The sequence below is a fragment of the Eleginops maclovinus genome, chromosome 18 (genome assembly GCF_036324505.1).
Source record: "Eleginops maclovinus isolate JMC-PN-2008 ecotype Puerto Natales chromosome 18, JC_Emac_rtc_rv5, whole genome shotgun sequence".
Taxonomy (NCBI): Eukaryota; Metazoa; Chordata; class Actinopteri; order Perciformes; family Eleginopidae; genus Eleginops; species Eleginops maclovinus.
This window is the reverse complement of record NC_086366.1, coordinates 21,157,493-21,179,583: the sequence shown is the minus strand read 5'-3', so window position 1 is coordinate 21,179,583 and position 22,091 is coordinate 21,157,493. Positions and strand designations below refer to the sequence as shown.

The 22,091-nt window shown below is 37.4% G+C and overlaps 1 protein-coding gene across 1 annotated transcript; it reads left to right on the top strand.

Annotated features, from left to right (window-relative positions):
• The first annotated feature begins 4,551 nt into the window (after positions 1 to 4,551).
• Positions 4,552 to 21,447, top strand: LOC134880250 (tubulin-specific chaperone cofactor E-like protein). The gene is made up of 11 exons (XM_063907044.1): positions 4,552 to 4,614; positions 6,410 to 6,507; positions 6,628 to 6,690; positions 7,159 to 7,340; positions 8,284 to 8,423; positions 9,339 to 9,520; positions 10,480 to 10,736; positions 13,146 to 13,272; positions 14,086 to 14,202; positions 14,429 to 14,540; positions 15,302 to 21,447. Exons 4-11 carry the CDS (start codon positions 7,193 to 7,195, stop codon positions 15,533 to 15,535), a joined length of 1,317 nt encoding a protein of 438 aa, XP_063763114.1. The 5' UTR covers positions 4,552 to 4,614; positions 6,410 to 6,507; positions 6,628 to 6,690; positions 7,159 to 7,192; the 3' UTR covers positions 15,536 to 21,447.
• Positions 21,448 to 22,091: the final 644 nt, after the last annotated feature.

The following is a 22,091-nucleotide window of genomic DNA, read 5'->3' as shown; positions in this document are numbered from 1 at the left end:
ATCCTTAGTGTGTCCTTTGCTTATATTTGAACAAAATTAAGCAAAACAGCCAGGTTAGATTAATATTAATCACAGTAAAACATTTTTTTATTATTTTGCAGCTTAAAGAGTGAATTGCGGTATTCAGGCTGTCACAGATTCCAGTATGATTTGATCAAAGATGCATTAAATGTACCTTCATCCCTGTTATTATTCTACCGCCATCCCTTACAGTTGTGTACATGTGTCTGAAATCATGCTATATGGACAAACAACATTGAATGTCAACTCTTAAAACTGCTCTTCCACTTTTTAAATGTTCTGTTTTAAGTTATAGTTTCACAAACTAAAGTTGTTCAGGTAAGCTATGTATAAAACGTTGAAATGTGTTCTTTTAGCTTTCTTGCTCCTTGTTGCAAAGTTTTCATAACATATCTCAGATTGGGTGATCAAAGGGTGACCAATGAGCATGACTGAGTGAGCACAAAGAAAACAAATGTAATGCAAAAATTGTACCTCGATTTGCTTCTGTTGGATGTATGCAAGCAGTATAAGAAACCTTAAAAACACATGGATTTGTATTATTATTAGTAGTATTAATACCTGCAGTTATTAAAGACCTGATTGTAAAAGTGTTTGACTGACGTTTTTCATGCCACCATTTTTGTTTTTAATTGAATCGACTATTGTATGGATAGCATTCCAGTACAGTCTTTCATGTTCGCCTTAGAAATACAATACAACTTAAAAAGTAAGGGATTCCCTGGCTTTTTATCTGTCGCATTATCAGGTAAAACATTTTATCCATCCAATACTTTAAAAACATATCAAAATACCTGAGGATTTTCTTGTTTGAAGTAATGTCTAAGATTGGCAAATGAAAGCTCATGCCCAAATGAAAAACGTTTTTATACTCACTAAACAATTCATAGAGAAATAGAGAAATTGTAACCATAACTCTCCAGGGTTAAATGTGGGCCCTGGGCTATCCAGTGGTCTTAAACCACAAGTTTGGTTTGTAGTAGGCTATGGAATACAGCGAAGTGACAGAGTCTACTCACGTAGTTGCCAAAGCTCCACCATACCTGACATGCTCACGCTCAAAACTGTTACTTTGGGCCTTTTATTTAATGGATTGAAAACAGGACCAAGAGCCACAACGTCCCTGCTCGTTATCAAGCCAGGCAGTTCTTCTTTGTGTCTTTTTTTTTACAAGGATAGATTCATCGCTGCTCTTTACAACTTTGTTATACTTTAGTTTGTAAATTCCGACATACAGTAGCTTTTCTCAAAGACTTGTCTCTTAACCTTTCCTCAATGCAGTGCACAGATATTTGGGGTCTGAGTTGAACTTTAGTTTATTTAACCAATCAGTTGAACATAAAATTATTAACTTTTGCCGTGGGAGTCAGGATAGTCACTGTTTACATTGCAAAATCAACCTTCCCACACAGTGTAAAGGGCACTGTTGCAGAACTCAATTTAACGTAACGTTATATCAATGCCTGTGATGTGTTGAAACGTGGTGCTCTTTGGTTTTTTTCAAACATGTATGCTCATGTTTACAATGTGGAATACAGAACAATTCATTATCATATTATCGTGTCATAGTGTCATTTACATTTTTTAGAAGGAACATTGTACATAAATCAACAATCGGCATTACACATTTAGAGGTACTCGAGTTACCTAAAGACCAGTTTTCATCGGCAGTCGGTTTGCCTGATGTTAAACATGAAATAAATAAGAGTACATATAAGAGTTTAAACTGACATGACTGATATGTTTCAAAGGGTTTGAACAGTAATACAATTTAAGTGGTTAGCTTTCCCTAAAATAAATCACAATGTCTCCTAACATCTAAAAAAACACATTTTGGGGGACGCATATACTGTATGAAACTTTGCTGTGACACTGCTGACCAAAAGAGGCACATCCATGATAAAATATGATGATCCCAGTTTCTGCTAACCAAATTAATTGAAACAGATGTTCGGACACAGCACAGGATCAGCAGGGAGCAAATACAGTCTAGTTTTGTTTTGCATTTTTACTTCTTATGTTTATAAAGTTAAATGTGACGATTCTCCTCTGCCAATGCCAAACAGCTTTTATTTGCTGTTGACTCTTTTGGTGTTGTTTGGGGGATTGGATGATTGAAATCTGATGACACAAGACATATTGGCAACAATTTATTTATTAACAATCTATTTATTTAATAACCAGGCTGAGTCGTGTGTGGAAGAAGCATACACAGCCACAACAGCCTCTCCTTCTTATGCTGCTCACCAGCCTGGTCACACACTGCTATGGGATGGTATCCTATTTGTCAACCAGTATCATTCCCAAGTCAGCCAACGTGGTTGAGTTGGTCACTCTGATTCCACAAGTGTTCAACGGGGCTGAGGTCAGGACTGCAGGCAGGCCGTTTCCTCCTCTCCACTCCTACTCTATTGGTGCAGCAATCAGCAAAGCGCTCTCTGTGTCTTCTCCACTTGTGCCTCTTTTCCACCAAAAAAGTGGCATAGGCAGAATCTGGACTCATTGCTGAACATAATGTTCCTCAACATGGTGAGGTTCCAGTGCAAGCCGGCCTGACAGTAAAGGGCAATCAAGGCTGACCTCCTGGCGGCCGTACAAGACCGGAGATTGGCTGTAGTTTGGCATTGGCAGCGGAGATTTGTCACATTTTTCATGGGTGCAACCCACTTACTCAGCTTTGCTGCTCCTCCCACAAATCCATGTTACTCACAAATGTGGCATCATTTAAAAGGTAAGAAACAGGCTTTCAAACAGTATAAGATGTATTGCCAAGAAGCATTGTTATAACAAATAAATGAGCTACCAAACACACATTTCCTTACTTTTATTGTTAAGTTTATTATAAATATTGTTTTATCTTATTCTATTCAACCTAAATCGAACAACTGTCATGAAAACCAATTTCCTTCTTGGATTACTAAAGTAATTCTTTCTGATTCTGATTCTGTATCTATGATCCAGTGTTTGAAGTGGTAAGTCAAATTGGGTACATACAGTAAGCAGGGCTATTTGACTTTTCCTTAAAAGATGATGGTCTTTACATTGGAAACCCAAAAAGTGGATTTGGATCTGGTCTTTCATCGATTTACCTGGAAGTCACGTGCTAAACCAGAATGTACAAACTAGTGTTATCATTCAGTTTTTTCAAAAGTAATCAACTGACTGATGCGTCTTTGAGATTCAGACTCTAGACAGAAAGTTAATGTGCCAACTTGAATTGATAAGTGTATTCTTCAAAATGTATCCAGCCACTCAAAATGTGTAAATGCTTAAATGTTAATCTTTAAAATCAAATATTTGACCATCTATGTTTTTCCACATGTATTTGCTGTTCAATAAGTTTGTTTTCCTGTAGGTGGCGATGTTTGACTTGGCTTACAAACATTAAAAGACACCACTCACTAATTTATTGAAAATTAAGCTATATGAAAATTATTTTAATTTAGACGTTTAAATTAAGAAAAGACACTTGTGTAAAAGTTGCTGTTTTGTAGATCTAATATTTAGGGTTTACACAGTTTTAATCCAGTAAAAATAATAGTGAAGGTCACCTATGGCCTCTCAGCATACGCTAGTGCAAATCAATACGACTCACATCTTCCCTTTATATATTTATTCTTTATTCTCGTTTTTTTTTTTTTTGCTCTGCAGTTTTAGACAATACATGTTTACAATTTCAAGTTTGAAACTAATGAATAGGTATTCATTTCTTAAATAACACTTCAGGCTGTCCGTGTTAGGACGTTTTTACAGTAGTGGATTGTGACACAATGGGACCTTGACATTCAAAATGCCCACATAATGACCACTGGTGTCAGAAGTACTTAGATATTTTTACTTTAGTAAAAGCAGAAATACTACAGTCTAAAAATACCCTGTTACAAGTAAAAGTAATGCATTTCAAATCTTACTGAAGTTAAAGTACAAAAGTATGTCATCATAATATACTTAGTATGCCAAAAGTAATAGTACTGATTATGCATTATGTCTCGTTTGAGAATCATATATATTAAATTACTGTTTTTAGTTTTTTTTAATGCATTAATGTGTTCATCACAGCTGTGGAGCTACTTTTAATTAGTTTAAATAGTGCTCCTGGGTATTTTAGCCCATAATTATAATATAATTATATATACATAATTAATTTATTATTTAATTTATATTTCGTTTTAGCCAATACGACTTAATACATAAACTAAATAATATATCATCAAATAACTGTAGTGAGTAAAACGTACAAAATTGGCTTCTGAAATGTAGTGTAGAGGAAGTATAAAGTAGTATAACATTTAAATAATCAAGTATAAGTACCCCAAAATCGTACTTAAGTATAATAGTTGTACCTCACTACATGACACCACTGACATCCTAGTCTCAGGGTCATCAGTTTTCTTTTCTTTCTGTGGGATAAAGCCTAAAATGGTTCATAAAATATCCACTTTAAACTGTTAATCTAAAAAGAAGTCAAAAAATAAAAAGGAAAAAACAACAGATTTTCAGCTATCAAACCACGTCACTTCCGGTATGTATCGGAGAGCAAAATGACAGCTGGTTTGTTTTTATTAACAAGGAAAATCAAAGTAGACATCAAAGGTATGTGTAACGTAGACCTTCTATTTAATCCGTTTTTGAGACGTACTCTTGACATATTGTCATAGGCTAGTTATTATTGGAAGTATTTTTATATCGTTGCCATCTGTTATCCATCGAGCTGCTGCTGGGGGTCAGACTGGACGCTGTCTCTTACCGGGCTCTCATTAGCCGCAGTTAGCACTTGTTATTCATCAGTTATATGTTAGTTGCTTTAGCTGGGAAAATGACAGGGAACAGGGTTGTCATTTTCGGTAAAGGATTAGCTACAAGCTTTTTAGTTAAAAAAAAACCCAGCCAAATTCTTTTAAAATATCTGCGAATTCATATATTTTTTAAGCATTATTGACATATTTATAAAATAAAAAGACCATTATAAGACCTTTAACAAATCACCAACATTTATACATCAGTTCGGCGTTAATTCTATAGAAAAGTTTTCATTTGAAACAATGAAATATCCTCTTTTTTAATCGATGTCCATGTTGTTGCATGGACCACTTCTTACTAATTTGATTCAACTTGAGGGGCTATAGATAGTCAGGTTTAAAAGTTCAAATGTGGTCTTAATATCTTTTACTTTTTCAAAAAGGTTAATGCCGAATTGACAACAATAATATGTTGAATCGTAGATTGTCAGGTTTACGTTAACTGATAAGCAACGAATAATAAAATAACTACATTTTTCACAGCGGACTCCCTACAAAACAGACCCTGCCAAATTCAATTAACAAAACAGTCCATTTTTAGCTGCCTGCGCTTTATAGGCCAATGCATTATATGATAACATCAGGAGAACTACATACAAATTCACCACAGTTAAATAGCAAATCGGCATTAATCTAGTAGACTAAATTGCACAATTGTGCAATACAATGTCAACCTTTACAATCTGTTTGTTTGTCGATGCAGCTATCATGTTTCAACCAATAGACTTTACTCCGTTAGAGGATCTAGCAAGTTAACTTGATTTTGGTTCAATTTCGCATTGCTTTATTAACAAAATGATATGCCGAATTAACGACGAGTTTGTGATTAATCGACTGCTACTATGTTTTATAAGCTGTAAAATGTACAGATTTACTGATGAACAAAGATACTTAAAATTGATAGATTTCTCAAGGGTGTTTGGTTTAGCGGACTGAACACGTTACAAAACTAGTCAGAACCGCTGTTATTCTCTAAATGACTTACTTACTGCACACTTATACATTATTGCCACTGACAGATAATGGCCCTTATTTTTTTTAAATCTCTGGATGAAATTGCTGTCTGGTTTTTAGCCTACTTGGAAAGCAGTTTATAGATAAATGGATACTGTATTTATCCCAAATTGGGAAAGTATTTTGTCACTGCAGCAGTGTTGTATGACAGGAGTTCAACATATTTAACATATTTAAAAGATACAATAAGATACAAATATAATCAAAATAATAAATGAACATTATCGGAAGTTTACAGAGTAAACATTAAAATTAGCAGCAGCAAGTATATATTGTGTAAATAATACACAATATAACGAAAATATTGAATAAATAGAGTACAATATACATTCTCAAAGTACAGAAATATAAATAAATATACTACAGAAACATATTGGCATTGGATTAAATAGACATTTTAACTGCAAAGTATCTGTTTTGCAAATTGTTGTGGGTAAAATGTGGCACTACAAGCTATGGCTGTTTATATCAGCATTCTGCTCTACCTGCTTCCGTGTACTTCTGATTATATTGATATTGGAAAATTAATAACAAGGCAGAAGGCCAAGTGATCTTTGACTTTGTTTGTTCTCCAGTGTCATGTGGTGAACGGTCCTTCCTGTCCTGGTCTGCCTTGAGCAACTGACCACAAAGGGAACAGCAATTCTTCTGGGGACATCTAGCCAGCACTGGAGTAAGATACTGCTGAAAAGGCCTTTTTCAAAAATAGAGTTAATTACATTTAGTTTCACTTGCTGTTATAAAATACATCTGTCAGTGAAAGGAATTAAACTACTCTTGTGTTTTTAAACAGGCCATCATCAGAACAAGACAGTGAGCTGTGAAAGTGGTCAAGTCAAAGAAAAGGTCTCTTCAGGTAAGACACTTTCTGTTATATATTTTAGAAATAGAAACAGAATAGAAATATTGACTTATCTCAAACAGGAAAGTGGGTCAAACACATTAGATGGATCTATGTATTATTGGTCTGTAAAAGTAACCATGGCGTTATCACAAACAACTTGATTTATCAGCTGAAGAGTAACCAATTGCTTTCATATATAAACAAAATATACTGCAGCCCCTTTTTGTCAAAAGTTTGTTTTCTGTGGCATGTTTTCACCTGTCAGCCACCGTATGGCCTTCATAGAAGGTGTTAACAAATAATCCTTAGTTAAGATAAGATAAGATGGACCTTTTCCAGGGCTAAAGAGCAACAGAATATAAACTCTTGTGCAGTAATGTATAATATATTTAGCACCAAATATGCCTGTGTTAGTTAAACAGGACCCACGCTTGAGTGGACATCTGATCAATGTTGATTTGTGTCTCTTTTCCATACCAGGTGAGGGGGGGGGGCTGTTCAGCAGGACGGAGCCATGGAGCCTCCACAGGACGAGTTTGGCCGTACCTTTGTCGAGGTCATGAGTGAAAAGTACAGCCCAGAGAACTTTCCTGTACGCAGAGGGCCCGGTATGGGAGTGGTGGTGGTGCCCATAACATGTCCTCAAGGCTCCCCTATGAAAGGTGAGCTGTACGGGCATATCACTTTTTCCTTATCCCACCACAGCTACCGAAAAAATGGACGGATGGATGGATGGATGGATAGATGATTATTTTCTCACAGCAGCATTTTGCCAGTGAATCTTCAGGAATTACAGAATTGCTTAAAAAATAGAATAAAGTACAAATAAGAAAAATATAGACATTTACAAGTGAAAATGTAAAAACAATAAATACTGTACATATTCTGAATAATAAATACCTATTATTATAAGTATCTAAAAATTATAAAAAATACAGAATAACAGTATCAATGATAATAAAATATACAGAATAGGAGTATCTAAACATTATAAAATATAAAGAAAATATCAAATATTCAGAAAAATAATTAAATGAAATCAATCAAAATAAATACTAAGATATTGAGGATAAAAAAATGCTCAGCTCGGTGATTTTATTTATAGGAAAACTTGCCTTTCATTAAGCATATTCAGGCAGTAACCTGTATCAATGAAAACATGAAACACATGAGCACATAAAATCCTAACAGATAATGCTCAGTTTCAGTTCAATACAGGTCAGCGATAAACGAAACGTTGAAATAATGTGAACTGATGTGAACAGAGCGCAGCACTCCATGATAATTTACATCCGTTTAAGCCAATTCATGTGAATGCAGCTTATGTAGTTGTTTATGTAGGTGACAAACAGCCATCAGTAGTACAGTGTAATATTTCATAAACAGTTCAAAACACCTTGTTGGAACTTTAACACCTCACTCGTTCCCATTGTGTTCAGTATCAATCCTTTGTTGTAAACAAATCACAGCGTCTTGTTGCGTTTCATCTCAAGGCCACTTGATCATAAAAAAATAATCATCCCTTTTCCTGTGCGAACCTTCCCCTCTGTCTGACTAAACGTTACTGTTTTTATTTTCTTCCGTCCTCTCCCACCTCCCCTCCAGACCGTCTGAACCTGCCCAGTATTCTGGTGCTGACCGGCTGTGGGATCAACAGGGCCGGAGACCAGGCTGAGATTGCTGCTTTCTGCGCCCATGTCATAGAGCTGGACCTGTCTCACAACAAGCTGCAGGACTGGCGTGAGGTGCCGTCTCTAAGTCTATTACATTAGTTAATTTCCATTCCAAGATTATGTTGGTGGTTGTTGTAGAAACTTAAAAATCTGTTGCTCTATAGAGAGAGAGAGAGAGAGAGAGAGAGAGAGAGAGAGGCTACAAAGGTGCAAAAACTAAACATTTGTAGAATAAAACAGATTGGAATTCCTTCATTATAGTTGTACCATGTACAGTGTTTTAAAGAGTTACAACAATGTAAGACTTACAGTAGGACTTAAACAATGAATGTATCCAAAGCCAGAGTGGAAATGCCTAAAAGTCTTTTTAAAAAGTCTGGTGCGAAAATCTTCATTCTCCTGTCCGAGATGATAAATTATATAGATAAAAACTTAATGAGACAATGTTAATGGATTGAGAGATAGAGGACAATGAATAAAGAATATTGTTTCACTCTCTAATGTAACCTTACCAACGTTCATATTACTATATAAATATTACGTTAAAGCTGGCTATAGAACCAGAATCAGAATTAAGTGTATTGCCAGTTACGTTTTACACATACAAGGAATTTGATTTGGTGTCTTTTGGTGCAAACATAAACAATCTTAAGAAAATAAGTTGTAAAAGTAGGTAAAAAAAATAAAGATAATAAAAAGAATTATTTTTAATAAGCCTGTCCAAAAATAACATTTAAAAACGCATATTGAGGCTCACCATTGACATGTTCCTTCATTACAATAACTAATTTAACCTGCCAGACATATCCCATAGTAATAATGGAATGAATGTGCCAAACTTTTGAACTTCAGAATTTGTGATGTTGATTTACGCATTTTAATGTCCAGTAAAAATCTGTCGCTGTCCAAAAAGTAAAATCAGTTTTGAAGTTTTCTGTTTACATTTCTAGTTTCTAAGGTGAAAACACATCATTGCTCGTTTCTCAGATCAGTAAAATCGTGTCTAACATCCCCAACCTGGAGTTCCTGAACCTGAGCTCAAATCCCCTGGGAGGAGTGACCCTGGAGCCGCGATGGGCTGAATGCTTCTCCCGGGTCAGACGCCTCGTCCTCAACAACACCCAGGTGTCCTGGGACACCGTGATGCTGCTCACCACAGAGATAACTGAGTAAGGAGATCACTGCTTTACGTTACTCCACCAACTAGCATAAAGTGTTCACAGTGCATATAATATGGGAAAAATGGTGCTGCAGGGATGACATATATTTGTAAGCCATCTGTAAAGAAAGCCTGGCACTGGTTCCCTAGACAAAAGCCCAACAAGATTTTTTCCACCGTATTTTAGATTTTAGCATTATACAAGATTTCAATTTGATGGGGGAACAATTATTAGAGTGTGTTAAAGTATGAAGATTGTCCTGCTAAACAGAAATGTATCGAAAAATTCAAAGGAAGAAACGTATTTGTCTAGGGAGCTCTTGAGATACTTACTCCTGGTAATATTAAAAGAGGATGATGTGTGCGAAGCGTACAGATGATACTTGATGCCCACACACGCTCTAGTATGATCGTAACCACAGTAAAACCTTCGTCCTTATGTTAAGTTCCTATCAACCTATCAGCTTAAAGGGTCCCTATTATGCTTTTTGGGGGTTTTCTCTTTCTTGTAGTATATAAATGGTCTGCAAAGGCTAAAATCCCCCCCCGCCCCCCGCCTGAAACGCCTCCATTGATCTCCTTTGTTTACTTCCAGAAAATAGTGACATCATTATCTAATACTTCTGTTGGCTAGCGCTCCAACAAATTGTACGTGATAGGCTAAGGCGCGGGACCAATCATAACATATCCGGCCTGTTACCCAATTAGAGCACACTGGGCTCTGGTTTCAGACAGAGGGTGAAAAGAGGTGCTGCAGCACAGGCAGTATGAGAAAAATAAAGAGCTTTTTTAAACATTAAAGCATGGAGACATGTCACAGAAGAGACACAAAATAAGTATATGAATATGAAACCTGAAAATTAGCATTGTATGTCCTGTTCAGGAACATGTTTTGAGTAATGGACAAACTTAACCTTATGAGGCCAGGCAAAGCATTACCTTTTCCCTTCTCCCTATTTATATCTGCAGGCTGGAGGAGTTGTTCCTGTGCCTTAATGAGTACAGTAGTGTGAGTGCCTCCAGCATGGCCTGCCCCACCCTGCGCCTCCTTCACATCACCGACAACAGCCTCAAGGACTGGGCCGAGGTCCGTAAGTTTGGCCCCATGTTCCCCAGTCTGGACACGCTCATTATGGCAAACAACAACTTGGCCTCCATTGAGGACAACAAGGATATCCTGCTGCGGCTGTTCCCCAAACTACGCAGCATAAACCTGCACAACTCAGGTAAGTTACAAGAGTTGAATTGTATGTGTGTTTCGGTTTGAGACATGGTAAACAATTTAAATGTTTTATTTTTCCTTATTGCTGTCTGTGGATGTGAGGTATTGTGGGCATCTTAAAATTGGAAGGTTCTGGGTTCTATGTGGTTGTGTGAATATGTGTGTGTGAATGTTAGCTTTCATGTGCAGGTGCAGTGGTAGAAAAATTATTGAGGTTCTTTACTTGAGTAAAGATACTGATAGGCCTGCTACACTGTAAAAATACTCAAGTAAAAGTACTGCATCAAGAATGATACTCGAGAAAAAGTATTTACTTTAAGTACTATTGGGAAAATATACTTAGTATTGGGAGTAAAAGTACTCATTGCAGAACAAACTCAAAATATTTAAATATTGTAAAATACTTTAAAGCTTCAAATCTTCACATTTCAGTTAAATCATTTGTAATAAAAACCTTCTTAGCGAAATTGCTGCCAATTAATTTTCTGTTACCCCTTTTAAGTTACTTTCAGTTACTTAAATATAATGGTTTAATGGTTTAATCCACACCAAATAGTCATATTTTAAATGTTTTTTCGTTCAAATCAATATCAGAATTTATAAAGTACTGTAACTAGCAAAAATAATTCTAAAAAATGAATGAAGTGGAGTAAAACGTACAATATTTCTTCCAAAAATGTAGTAGAAGTATTAAGTAGTATACAATGAAAATAAAAGGAAAATACTTGTGTTGTAGTACCTCAAATATGTACATTACTTGAATAAATGTACTTAGTTACTTTCCACAACTGAGCAAGTGCCACTTTGCATGGCTGCCCCTGCCTCTGTATGAATGGATTTGAATCAAGACCCCACAAAGTGTGCCGTGTCCATGCACATTTTTGAAGTAGCCAAATGGCAGTACTACAACTTATGTGTCAGTCCATCACGTACGTTTTGGCCTCATGTTCCACTGAGCAGCTTTATACATACATGGTTTGAATGGGTGAACAACGACTTGTATAATGTAAAGCGCTTTGAGGAGTCGTACAGACTGGATATAGTGCCATATAAATGCAGTCCTTTTACTATTTATAATTTCATTCTGGTAGCAAAACACTGATATACTTCAGATTTTCTGCTCAGTACAGAAAGGCAGTGTCAACATCTGTTTGCAATGACTTTATGGCTGACAAAAATAGCACAATCAAAAATGTCATTGTATCTTAAAAGCTTTGTTTTATCCAGTATTGCAACAGATCCCTCTCCACGTCACCTTTTCAGGAATTGGTTTTATTTGGGGAGTATTGCTGGTCGATCTATTTTTGGAGTTCTGTTGAGAGTAGAACATCTTTATTTTAATCTTGTTGTTTCAGATTATGTCTTGAAGATGTATCTTTTCTCAAACTATGCTGAAAGGCTGTAGCACTTTTGTACTTGTAATGAGGCACAAGGTTTAACAAACTGTACAGTGAAATGTTAAAACATGGGTTGGACAGAGTTAAATTAACCTTATATATGATAGTTTTTACAATTTCAATTATCATTATCACTATTTTCTCTCTTTTTGCTATTGGATTAAAGGCATACACCGATCAGCCATAACATTATGACCACCTGCCTAATATTGTGTAGGTCCACCTTTTGCGGCTTAAAAAGCCCTGACCCGTCGAGGCTTGGACTCCACTAGACCTCTGAAGATGTGCTGTTGTATCTGGCTCCAGGACGTTAGCAGCAGATCCTTTAAGTCCTGTAAGTTATGAGGTGGGGCCTTCATGGATCGGACTTCTTTATCCAGCACATCCCACAGATGGTTGATTGGATTGGGATCTGGGGAATTTGGAGGCCGAGTCAACACCTTGAACTCGGGGTGTTCTTCAATCTGCTGAAAGAGGCCACTGCCATTAGGGAATACCGTTTCCATTAAGCAGTTAGCATGGGCACCCTGACTGGTCTGCGGCTATGCAGTCCCATACAATTCTCTGTGTGTTCTGACACTTTTGAACAGAACCAACATTAACAGTTTCAGCAGTTTCAGCTACTGTAGCTCCTCTGTTGGATCGACCACACGGGCCAGTCTTTGCTCGTATCAATGAGCTTTGACCGCCCATGAATTTTTCGCCAGTTCACTGTTTTTCCTTCCTTGGACCACTTTTGGTAGGTAGTGACCACTGCAGTCCTCCATCACAATTTGGCCCTTGTCAAAGCCGCTCACATCCTTACGCTTGCCCATCTTTCCTGCTTCCAACACATCAACTTTGAGGTCAAAGAATTCACTTGTATAATGTTAACCGACTTGCTGATTGGTGATTTACTTAAAGGTCTCCTATTATGCTATATTTCAGCATTATATTGTAGGGCAATATCTATACAAAACAACATTTATTTATCCTGGAAACTATTTGAAAAGTGACCTGTCTGTGTGTGTTTTCAGGACTTAACCGATGGGAGGACATTGAGAAGCTCAACTTTTTTCCCAGGTTGGAGGAGGTGCGGCTGCAGGGTATTCCCTTACTGCAGACCTACACCAACACAGAGCAACGCAGCCTCATGGTAGCACAGTGAGTCCCCAGAATGGAAATCCTTTTGTCAATAAAATTGTTGTTTGCTCCAAACAGTGTGGAGTGTTTAAAAGAATAACATATAACATCTTTAAATTATACTGTCTTAAGTCAACTACTTTTATGTAAAACCTTGAGTAATCTGTCATTTTAATAAAGATAACAATCGGTTTCATCATTGTTGTGGTTGTCTGCCAGCAACTTCCTTAGACGCCTTGATCTTAGTGGTTAGCTCTTAGCTCCGCCACCCAGTGCAGCATTGCTCTTTTTCGTTGCTGAAACTGCTTTATTAAGTGTTAACCTGTTGTAATCAGGAGGAGATCAATGCACATAGTAAAGCTCCGGAACAAAACCTCCTGAATGTCTCAATCTTAAATTATCAGAGAAACAAACTGAGCAAACGTTAGCGGTTAGCTCGCAGCAGCCTCTCCGTCCTGTGTCCATCCAGGTCATTTTCTGTTTCTTTTGTGAAACTGCTTGATTTGTGTTGACTGGTTTCAACAAGGAGGAGACATATGCGCTTAATTCAGCTCCGGGTCAAAACCTTCTAAATGTCTCCATCTTAAATTATCAGAAAAACAAGTTTAGCAAACGTTAGCGGTTAGCTCACAGATCCTCAATCTTGTGTCTTGGCGGAGAAACATTGATTGATAACTTTAAAGTGCTAAATCCTGTGTTTTTACGGGTTTGAGTAACCTGGTCTGTTTGTTTTGGAGATCTCCCTCTGCACATAACTCAGCCTCCGAATAACAATCAAATGGATTTCCGATTCAAACTGTGTCATTGATATTGTGTGCATGTGCTTCCTCATAGGCTTCCTTCAATATCACTGCTAAATGGCAGTGCTGTGACTGACAGTGAGAGAGAAGACGCAGAGAGGTTCTTTATCCGTTACCACTTAGACTACCCTGAGGAGGAGCTGCCTTACAGGTACGCTGCTCTTATCTCTGTACTCCAACTTCAAGAGTGTGAGTATTAGTGTCATGCATTATATGTGTGTGTGTGTGTGTGTGTGTGTGTGTGTGTGTGTGTGTGTGTGTGTGTGTGTGTGTGTGTGTGTGTGTGTGTGTGTGTGTGTGTGTGTGTGTGTGTGTGTGTGTGTGTGTGTGTGTGTACTCTTAATACTGACAGCACAACCTGGTCTTTCCCTCCTCAGATACCATTCCCTGGTAACCAAGTATGGAAAGCTAGAACCACTCGCTGAGATCGACCTTCGACCTCGCTGTCGTGCCCAGGTGGAAGTTCACTGTGAGGAAAAAGTGGAACAGGTGAGTTACACAGGTTGTGATGTTATGTTGTATAATTTACAATGTCTAGAGAGGCAAGGCTTCAGGTAATATATTGTAATTTCTCGATACTGTTATGTGTCTCTTTTGTGAATGTAACTACTGTTTTTGCCTCAGTACTAAGTCCTTGACATCCCACTTTTTTTTTGTCAACCACAGATGTATAGACAGTGCTGTATACAGCATTGGGGGCTTTTATTCCTACGAAGTTAAAAGGTAGTGCATAATGCCAAAATGGCCTGACTCTCGAGCTCAAAACTACCAATAGTATCTGGACCCAAAGAGAGTCCACACTTGAGTTTTACTTAAGCCCTGCTTCCGATCTCCTGCTCTCAGCTCAATCAAATTAATGGAGAGGGAACATAACTCTGTATTCGGCTTTCAGAGCATTTTGAACTTTTAGACCCTAGTGATTTAAATAAGGGCTATAAAAGTGTTCATACCGGGTAGTCGATTAATTCAACGTTTTACAGACGTCTCTTTGTGAGTCAATGGGAAAAAGCCTTTTTGGGCCCAGTGACGTCACGGACTGACACATAAGAAGTTATACCACCGTTTTGCCACACAAAAATGTGCTTCATCCTCTGAAGGAGCACTTCCTGGGAGCTTGGTATGAACAAAATACAATTGGAGAAAAAGCAGAGACTCATTAAAAATAAAAACATCCAGACCTTCTGTTATTGTACTTATTCTAAATTAAATTAGTGTCACTTTATTGCCTAAAATGTTTGTCTTTGTGTCAGCTGAGCATCCGTTTGGACCAGACAGTAGCTGAGCTGAAGAAGCAGCTGACAACAGTGGTCCAGCTGTCCACCAACAGCATGAGGATCTACTACATCGACAAGTGCAGCGCTTTCGGACCAGAGGAAATGAAGTACAACACCCGGGCTCTGCACTCCTACAGCATTCAGGATGGTGATGAGATACTGGTGGTGCCCAAGACCAAGTTAACAGCTGGTTTCCAACTGGCGAAATAGGGTGATGATTGATTAATTTGATTATGGGTAAACTGGAATCAGGAAATAAGTTGAAAACCCATATGGAACAGCAACAGCGGCCCCGCGTTTTGAACACCATCATGGAGACTGCACGGTTGACTACAGTGGGCCACTCTGAGGCTGGAAATACAGCCCTTCACATATTTATTTTTTTTCAGCTTAATTTGAGGGCATCCACTGGAGTGTGTAGACAATGCTAGCAGTTTAAACAGAGAAGATGGCGCTTCTTTATCGGCAAAGCTTTGCTGCAGCTCTATTACTGTACCAAACAAATGCCTAGTCAAGTATACAAAGCCACCACCTTCCCCACTTTTAGCAAAAACTACCATCATTATTTTTTATTTGGGCATAATATAGTTGTTGAAGGTAAATCCTGCTTGTTAAATGGTGGTAATGAAAATGCCATTTTGTTTTGGGTGGTGTTTTTTTCAGAATTTTATGAATGGTTGCCAAAGGTAGAAGATGCTACATCACATTATGGTTGTTTGACAAAATACCAATAGAATCAAAAAACATGGAACTATTTCTAGATCCGTTATGACGATCAACAGTTGTTTGTCATAAATAGAGTATATCAAATCTAAATCCTCTAGGAATGCCCAATGACTTGGGACATATGAAAATACTATACTTTAAAAGTTAGAAGAAAATACACAAATATAAAATTGTGATTAACTACGTAAGTGTAATAACTGGACGCAAGATCCTCCTGTCCATTCTGAGTTTGTGTACCCTCCTGGCTTCAAGTTTCAACATCATAGTTTTGTAAGTTTACTTTGCATCAGGATTGGCTTGCAAACCAAACCATGTGCTAAAGTGATATTTAAGAAGAGCACAAAAAAACCTTCAGCAGATAAATGTAAAAATTGCTGTCTAGAGTTAAACCCTGCACAGTGGACAAAAAAGCAACAATAGGTCAATCTGAAGGAGAACTTTAAATAAAGTCGCAATTGGTAAGACAGGTTTAAGAGAATATTGGTCGTACAAAAAGGAAAATAACACCACTTTCACAAAATGGCTTCAGGAGTGCAATGAACATAAATTGAAGATATTGTGTAAAGAAAGTATGCAGTGTTTTAGGGTTGATGTTTCCTTTCTCCTTTATTTGTTTTTTCTACAATATTTTTCTGGACTTACGCTTAAGATAAATGTACCCTGGGGAGTCCTGTTGGGATATGGGTGGAGCTGTGTCCCAACTATTGTCAGGAAGTCAAGCATGTATGTAGTTGTATGCAGATGGTGTAGTTGTGTTGCGTATGATGTTGTGTTGGCTTCATCAGACTGCAGCCTCCAGCACGCCCTGGGGCAGTTTGTAGTTTGGTTGAGAGCCATAGGCCATAGTCGGACATATCTTTATTTCTCCCACTGTGTTGGGTGTGAGTTACTGCTTTAAGCGAAGGAGTACAAGCCTGCCATCAAGGATTTTTTGCTTAGGAAGGTTGCTAACTAGTTGTTATGACCTGGAAGTATCTACCTGGCAGCCTTGATAAGAGCTGGTTGAGTTCTCTAAATGCTAGGGGAAGGTCATGTGTTGCTTCTGCTCTTAAGTCCTTTAGCATAGGTTGCATTGGACTATCCTTTACCAAAGGAAACAAGATTATGCCTTCCCAAGTTAAATAAAATCTGCTTGCCATAATTCATTTGCCTAAGGTAAGTGCAGTCAGATTCTCTTAGCACCACAGTGGTCTTTTGTCCCAAATTACGTTTTCCATTCACAACAATGAAAACTGGGATTTGATTTATTTTCTTGATTATTTATTTCTTTATTTGTCTTGTTCACAAAACAAAGTTTCCATCATATGGTGGCTTGGCTCATCATTAGAGATAATTAGTTTCTGATGTTATCAGCCCATGAATGATTGTTATTAGTTGTCAGTTGAAATGGTTTAGGGTAAAATGCAACTAACTGTACAAAGGGAAAGAGAAATGAACTACTCGTACTCAGGCCACAAAGGTAATAGTTATGTTTAGGAAAAAATCATGGGGTGGGTTTAAATAAGTGTTTTGTAATGTAGCGTTCTGTAACTTAAAATGAGTCATTGTGCTTAGTTCAATTTTAAAATGTAACACCAACAACAATGTGCTGGTTGTATTTCCTCCTGTCATAGTGTATTACGGCCACTATCATTTGGTAAAGTCCTATTCCTATCAGTGATGGAACATTGAAATAGGTTATAAGGACCTTCTGAATCTTCTAGTAGGTGGAGCAATTAACAATGTAGCTGCTGGCCCCGGCCGTGGAGTAACTGGTTGGGGCACCTGCACCGTACGCTGGCGACCCGGGTTCGATTCCCGACCCGTGGTCCTTTCCGGATCCCACCCCGACTCTCTCTTCCACTTTCCTGTCACTCTCCACTGTCCTATCCGATTAAAGGCAAAAAGCCCCCAAAAATATGTTAAAAAAAACAAAAACGATGTAGCTGCTAACTACTGATAACACCCATCCAACGGGTCGATAACATCTGAATAAGGTTTAGAGATTCAGGAGCTCATAAATTTGACGGAAGCTCGGATTATAGCTGTTGCACTTTGCGTCGAATTCGAAAGGACCCAGTTGAGGTGGTTTTAGTATCTGATAAGGATGCCTTCTGGGCTTCTGGGAAAGAAACAGAAGTGCTGGAGCAATAAAATATCTCATCTGGCTATGGATTGCCCCATGATTCCTAGGGAGGGGCTAGAAAACTTTGATGGGAATAGGGACCTCTGGATTGCCTTTCTTAGCCATCTGACACTACGAACCGGCTAAGGGTTAATGGCAGTAAATGGATGAATCTATTCTTTTTTTTATCACTGACCAACATCTGTGTTTGCTATCACAAATCCAATTCTGTATGCACACAGGTGTACACTCACACATGCCAACACAGGTTATCTGTTGTGTCATGCCATGTGATGCCCCCCTACAGCTTTCATTGTTGCTCTGCCGATGCAGTAAACTGACTAGATGGGTTTTGTTTATTATAAGGAATGAATTGACGCATAATACACATATAGAGTGGTGCAGTGCAGGGCCGGCCCTGGGCATAGGCAGTATAGGCGAATGCTAAGGGCGCATCCATCCATGGGGGGCACCGTAAATTGGGGGGAAGACAAAAAAATTAAATCGTTTTAAACTATTAACGTTGTTTCAAAATACGCCTACATTGCGTACAGCGCCCATAAACTATGGCGCGCCACCACCGCTAAGCTATTGGCAGACTTCTGTTCTGTGGACTGACGCCTTATTATGTTAGTTATTATGTCGCTTGTTAGCAACTGCCAATTTATAGTACATAAAGCTTGTGTACACCACAGACACTATTTCAGGCTTCTAACCAAAAAGTGCAAAAAAAAAAATGACTTTGAGATGAGGGAAAGGGAAGTGGATAAATGCTCACCAATTTCTGTGTTTCTCATTCCTCCACCACTCTATTAGGGTGACCAAAAGACTCCCAAGCACATTCCGTAATGGAGAATTTTAAAGACATAACTTCTCTCTCTATAACATCATGCAAGTGCAGGTATGATTGCATTTATTGATCCATCTATCCCTCCATTAGCTAGAAGTCCTTATCCAGATCATGAGACTTTATTTGAGCACATTCTTGGAAGTAAGATGAGGTTGAGACTTGATGGCTGTATAAATGTTCTAGTTTTTGCTGTTATCTATTTGTATGTTATTATTTAGGCTTTTAAGATGAAATCACTACATTTTTCAAGCTCTATCTGCTTGATTGTCTCATCTCATACGATTTCCTTTTACTTTACCTTACGATACTGATCTAGTGTTAATTATCTTTAAAATGCTTAATCAATGCACTTTCTTTTCCATGTATGTAAGATATTCTAGAATATAATATATTAATGTTCCTCACTGATGTGCATGCATATGCACCTTTAAACTGCACACTTCAGTGAAAGACGTACATTTATGCCTCAATATCATTGCGTCATCTTCTTCACTTGAGTTCACATTTCAATCCATCCTACACAGAATCTCTCTCACCAAATCTCATTGGGTATTATTATCATAATGTGGAATGTATACAGTATGTATTGATTTTATCATCCAACATGCACCTAGTGTAAGAGAAGTATTGACGTGGGATGTTTGGTGCTATTGATTTTTCCTATAGCAAGCAGCTTAACAGAGAAAGAAATTCCAGTCATTGCACGGTGTTATGACTACATAGTTGAAATGTCAAGCCACTTATTTAAATATTCAAATTAAGTTTTTGTACTTTCAGTTCATCCACTGTTTAAGTGTTATGGTGTTTTTACTTTGGTTTTAACCTCAAAATGTTATCAATATGCCCAATATGTATAACTATTTCCTTCCTGACTGTTGTAATTTGTTTAATTTATGAAGAATTCTGCTATACTCGAATATTAGAAGGTGTGATTAAAGACCTAAGGAGACGGTGTATTGGAGCAATGACATACAGCAGGTTATAGGGAAAGAATAACAGCACTGAGACTTGTTTCCCAATTATAGTGTTGAATGAATAGCATAGCTTGAACCACAGCGATATAGTATTCAGCATAGTGAGAGGCAACAGTGCAGTGCTGGCACCAACACCAAGTCTGAATTTAGTAATAGTGTATGTGCTTATCTGTGTGAAATTTGTTTGAAATGAGAACATGTATTATGTAATAATTTGCAGCAGGGGATTTTGTTTTGGTATGCATGTTTTTTTAATGTACTTCCGTTATCAGTCCCACAGAACTACACTGTAAGGCCTTCTTTGACTGCCTTTTATTTGTCAATTAAAATGTTTTAAGAAGACATTCAAACCAAGACAGGGAAAACAAATCCACCATCAGTAACCTCAATACAGCAGAAAAGCAGTACAAACACTTTGCATGTTAAGATTGTAGTTTTCATTGTTGGTTATCTCTATTTGCAACCGCTATACATATTACTTTTATTTACTTTCACTGCTTTAATAAATATGACAGATTAATATGACTTTTAAATTAATAGTATAATCTCAAACCTTCTGTTAAAGGCCGGCATGCTTACGCTAAACATGAAGCTACAGCTAGTGGACGGTTAGCTTAGCATAAAGACTGGAAATTGTTGGAAACAGCTCATCTGGCTCTGTCCAAAAGTGTTTTAACCTTTACTAAGTTGTTCTGCTAAGCTTAACAAAGCTAAGCTAATAAGCTGCTTTATGTACATACACATTAAGCGTACACGAGTGTAATATCAATTTTCTCATCCTATTCCCTGCCAAACGTTTAGACTGTTTCATCTAAGGAATCATCAAGTGTGTGAAAAGGCAATCTTAACAAATTACAGGAATTCATCAATTAAATTACTTCCTGTGGAGCAATTGAGAGGGCGATATGGCTTTTATTTCAAAACCCTCTCTACCGCTCAAGGTGGTTCATTTTTTAAGAAAAAATTCAACCAACATGATGCATGCATTGATGAGCTCTATCTGCTTTGTTAAGGTTAAATGATCACATATAATGCTTAACATCTGGAAGCCGCAGCACAGCACATCCTGTCTAAATGGAGACCTGCAGAAATAAATAGGCACTTGATATTAGGGATGTATCAATATATGCACTGTTTCAGTCATCGTCTGCCTCGTAAAGTACTGCACCAGAGCTCATGTGACTCTCAGAAGGCTTTATTTGTCATTATTTACAGTGTTATAGAATTTGGTTGGGCTAAATTGTGAACAGGTTTCATCCTTGCTCAGCCTTATATACCAGTATTAAGCTAATCACTTACTCTATTATGTAACACATGGCTGTTCATAATCTGTGGCAATTAAAACATTATCTTTTTTTTGTTGGTAGGAACCTATATCAAGGATTAAACAGACCAGAATGAGTCATCTTAAATATTAGCTTTATGTAAAGAAAGTTAAATAGTAATAAAAGACAGTCTCCCTCCTCAATGTGTGACACTTTGTTTCATTTACAGCAGCAGCCTTGGATCTATGTCAGGTGTCTATGTCTATGTCTATGTCTGGATGCGTTTTACAGATGGTTATACTGCAGTAGGATTTCATGACTCATTCAATTTGATGCAGACACTCGCACACTCCAGCATGAATGACTACTTGAGTACTGGAAATTGGAATACTTCAAATAACCAATGAGACATGGTTTATAGGTGATCTCCTTTAATGTATGTTATTAAAAGAACACAGTTACAGTACTGCAGTGCATTGATGCATAATCAACTATAAGTGAATTGACAAAATGATATTAAATGTTTAATTAACTGATTTGTATTAACGTCTTTCAACAATGGGGTTGTGTTTAAGATTGTTTTAGCATTCAAGCATATTTAAAAGAAATGAGATTCAAATTATTGCAAATTACTTATTTATTTGTTTCTACCTTTCTAACTACTTGTAAAAAGTAATAGCAATACTTTCCCATTGGCCATACTGTAAAGCATTCTACCGAAAACATACACAACAGATCATCAATATTGAAGTATTTGGTTCCAGTTCTAGTTGCATTCAAAATATGAAAATGCTTATGGTTAAAAACAATAGAGGGGAATGCACTTCTTCTTTCGACATTGCTTTAT

Excerpts from the sequence above, each read along its gene's own strand:
- LOC134880250 (XM_063907044.1), top strand. The coding sequence starts at position 7,193 with ATGGAGCCTCCACAGGACGAGTTTGGCCGTACCTTTGTCGAGGTCATG. Across the intron at positions 8,424-9,338 it reads AGCTGCAGGACTGGCGTGAG|ATCAGTAAAATCGTGTCTAA; the intron begins GTGCCGTCTCTA and ends CTCGTTTCTCAG. Across the intron at positions 14,541-15,301 it reads GTGAGGAAAAAGTGGAACAG|CTGAGCATCCGTTTGGACCA; the intron begins GTGAGTTACACA and ends TCTTTGTGTCAG.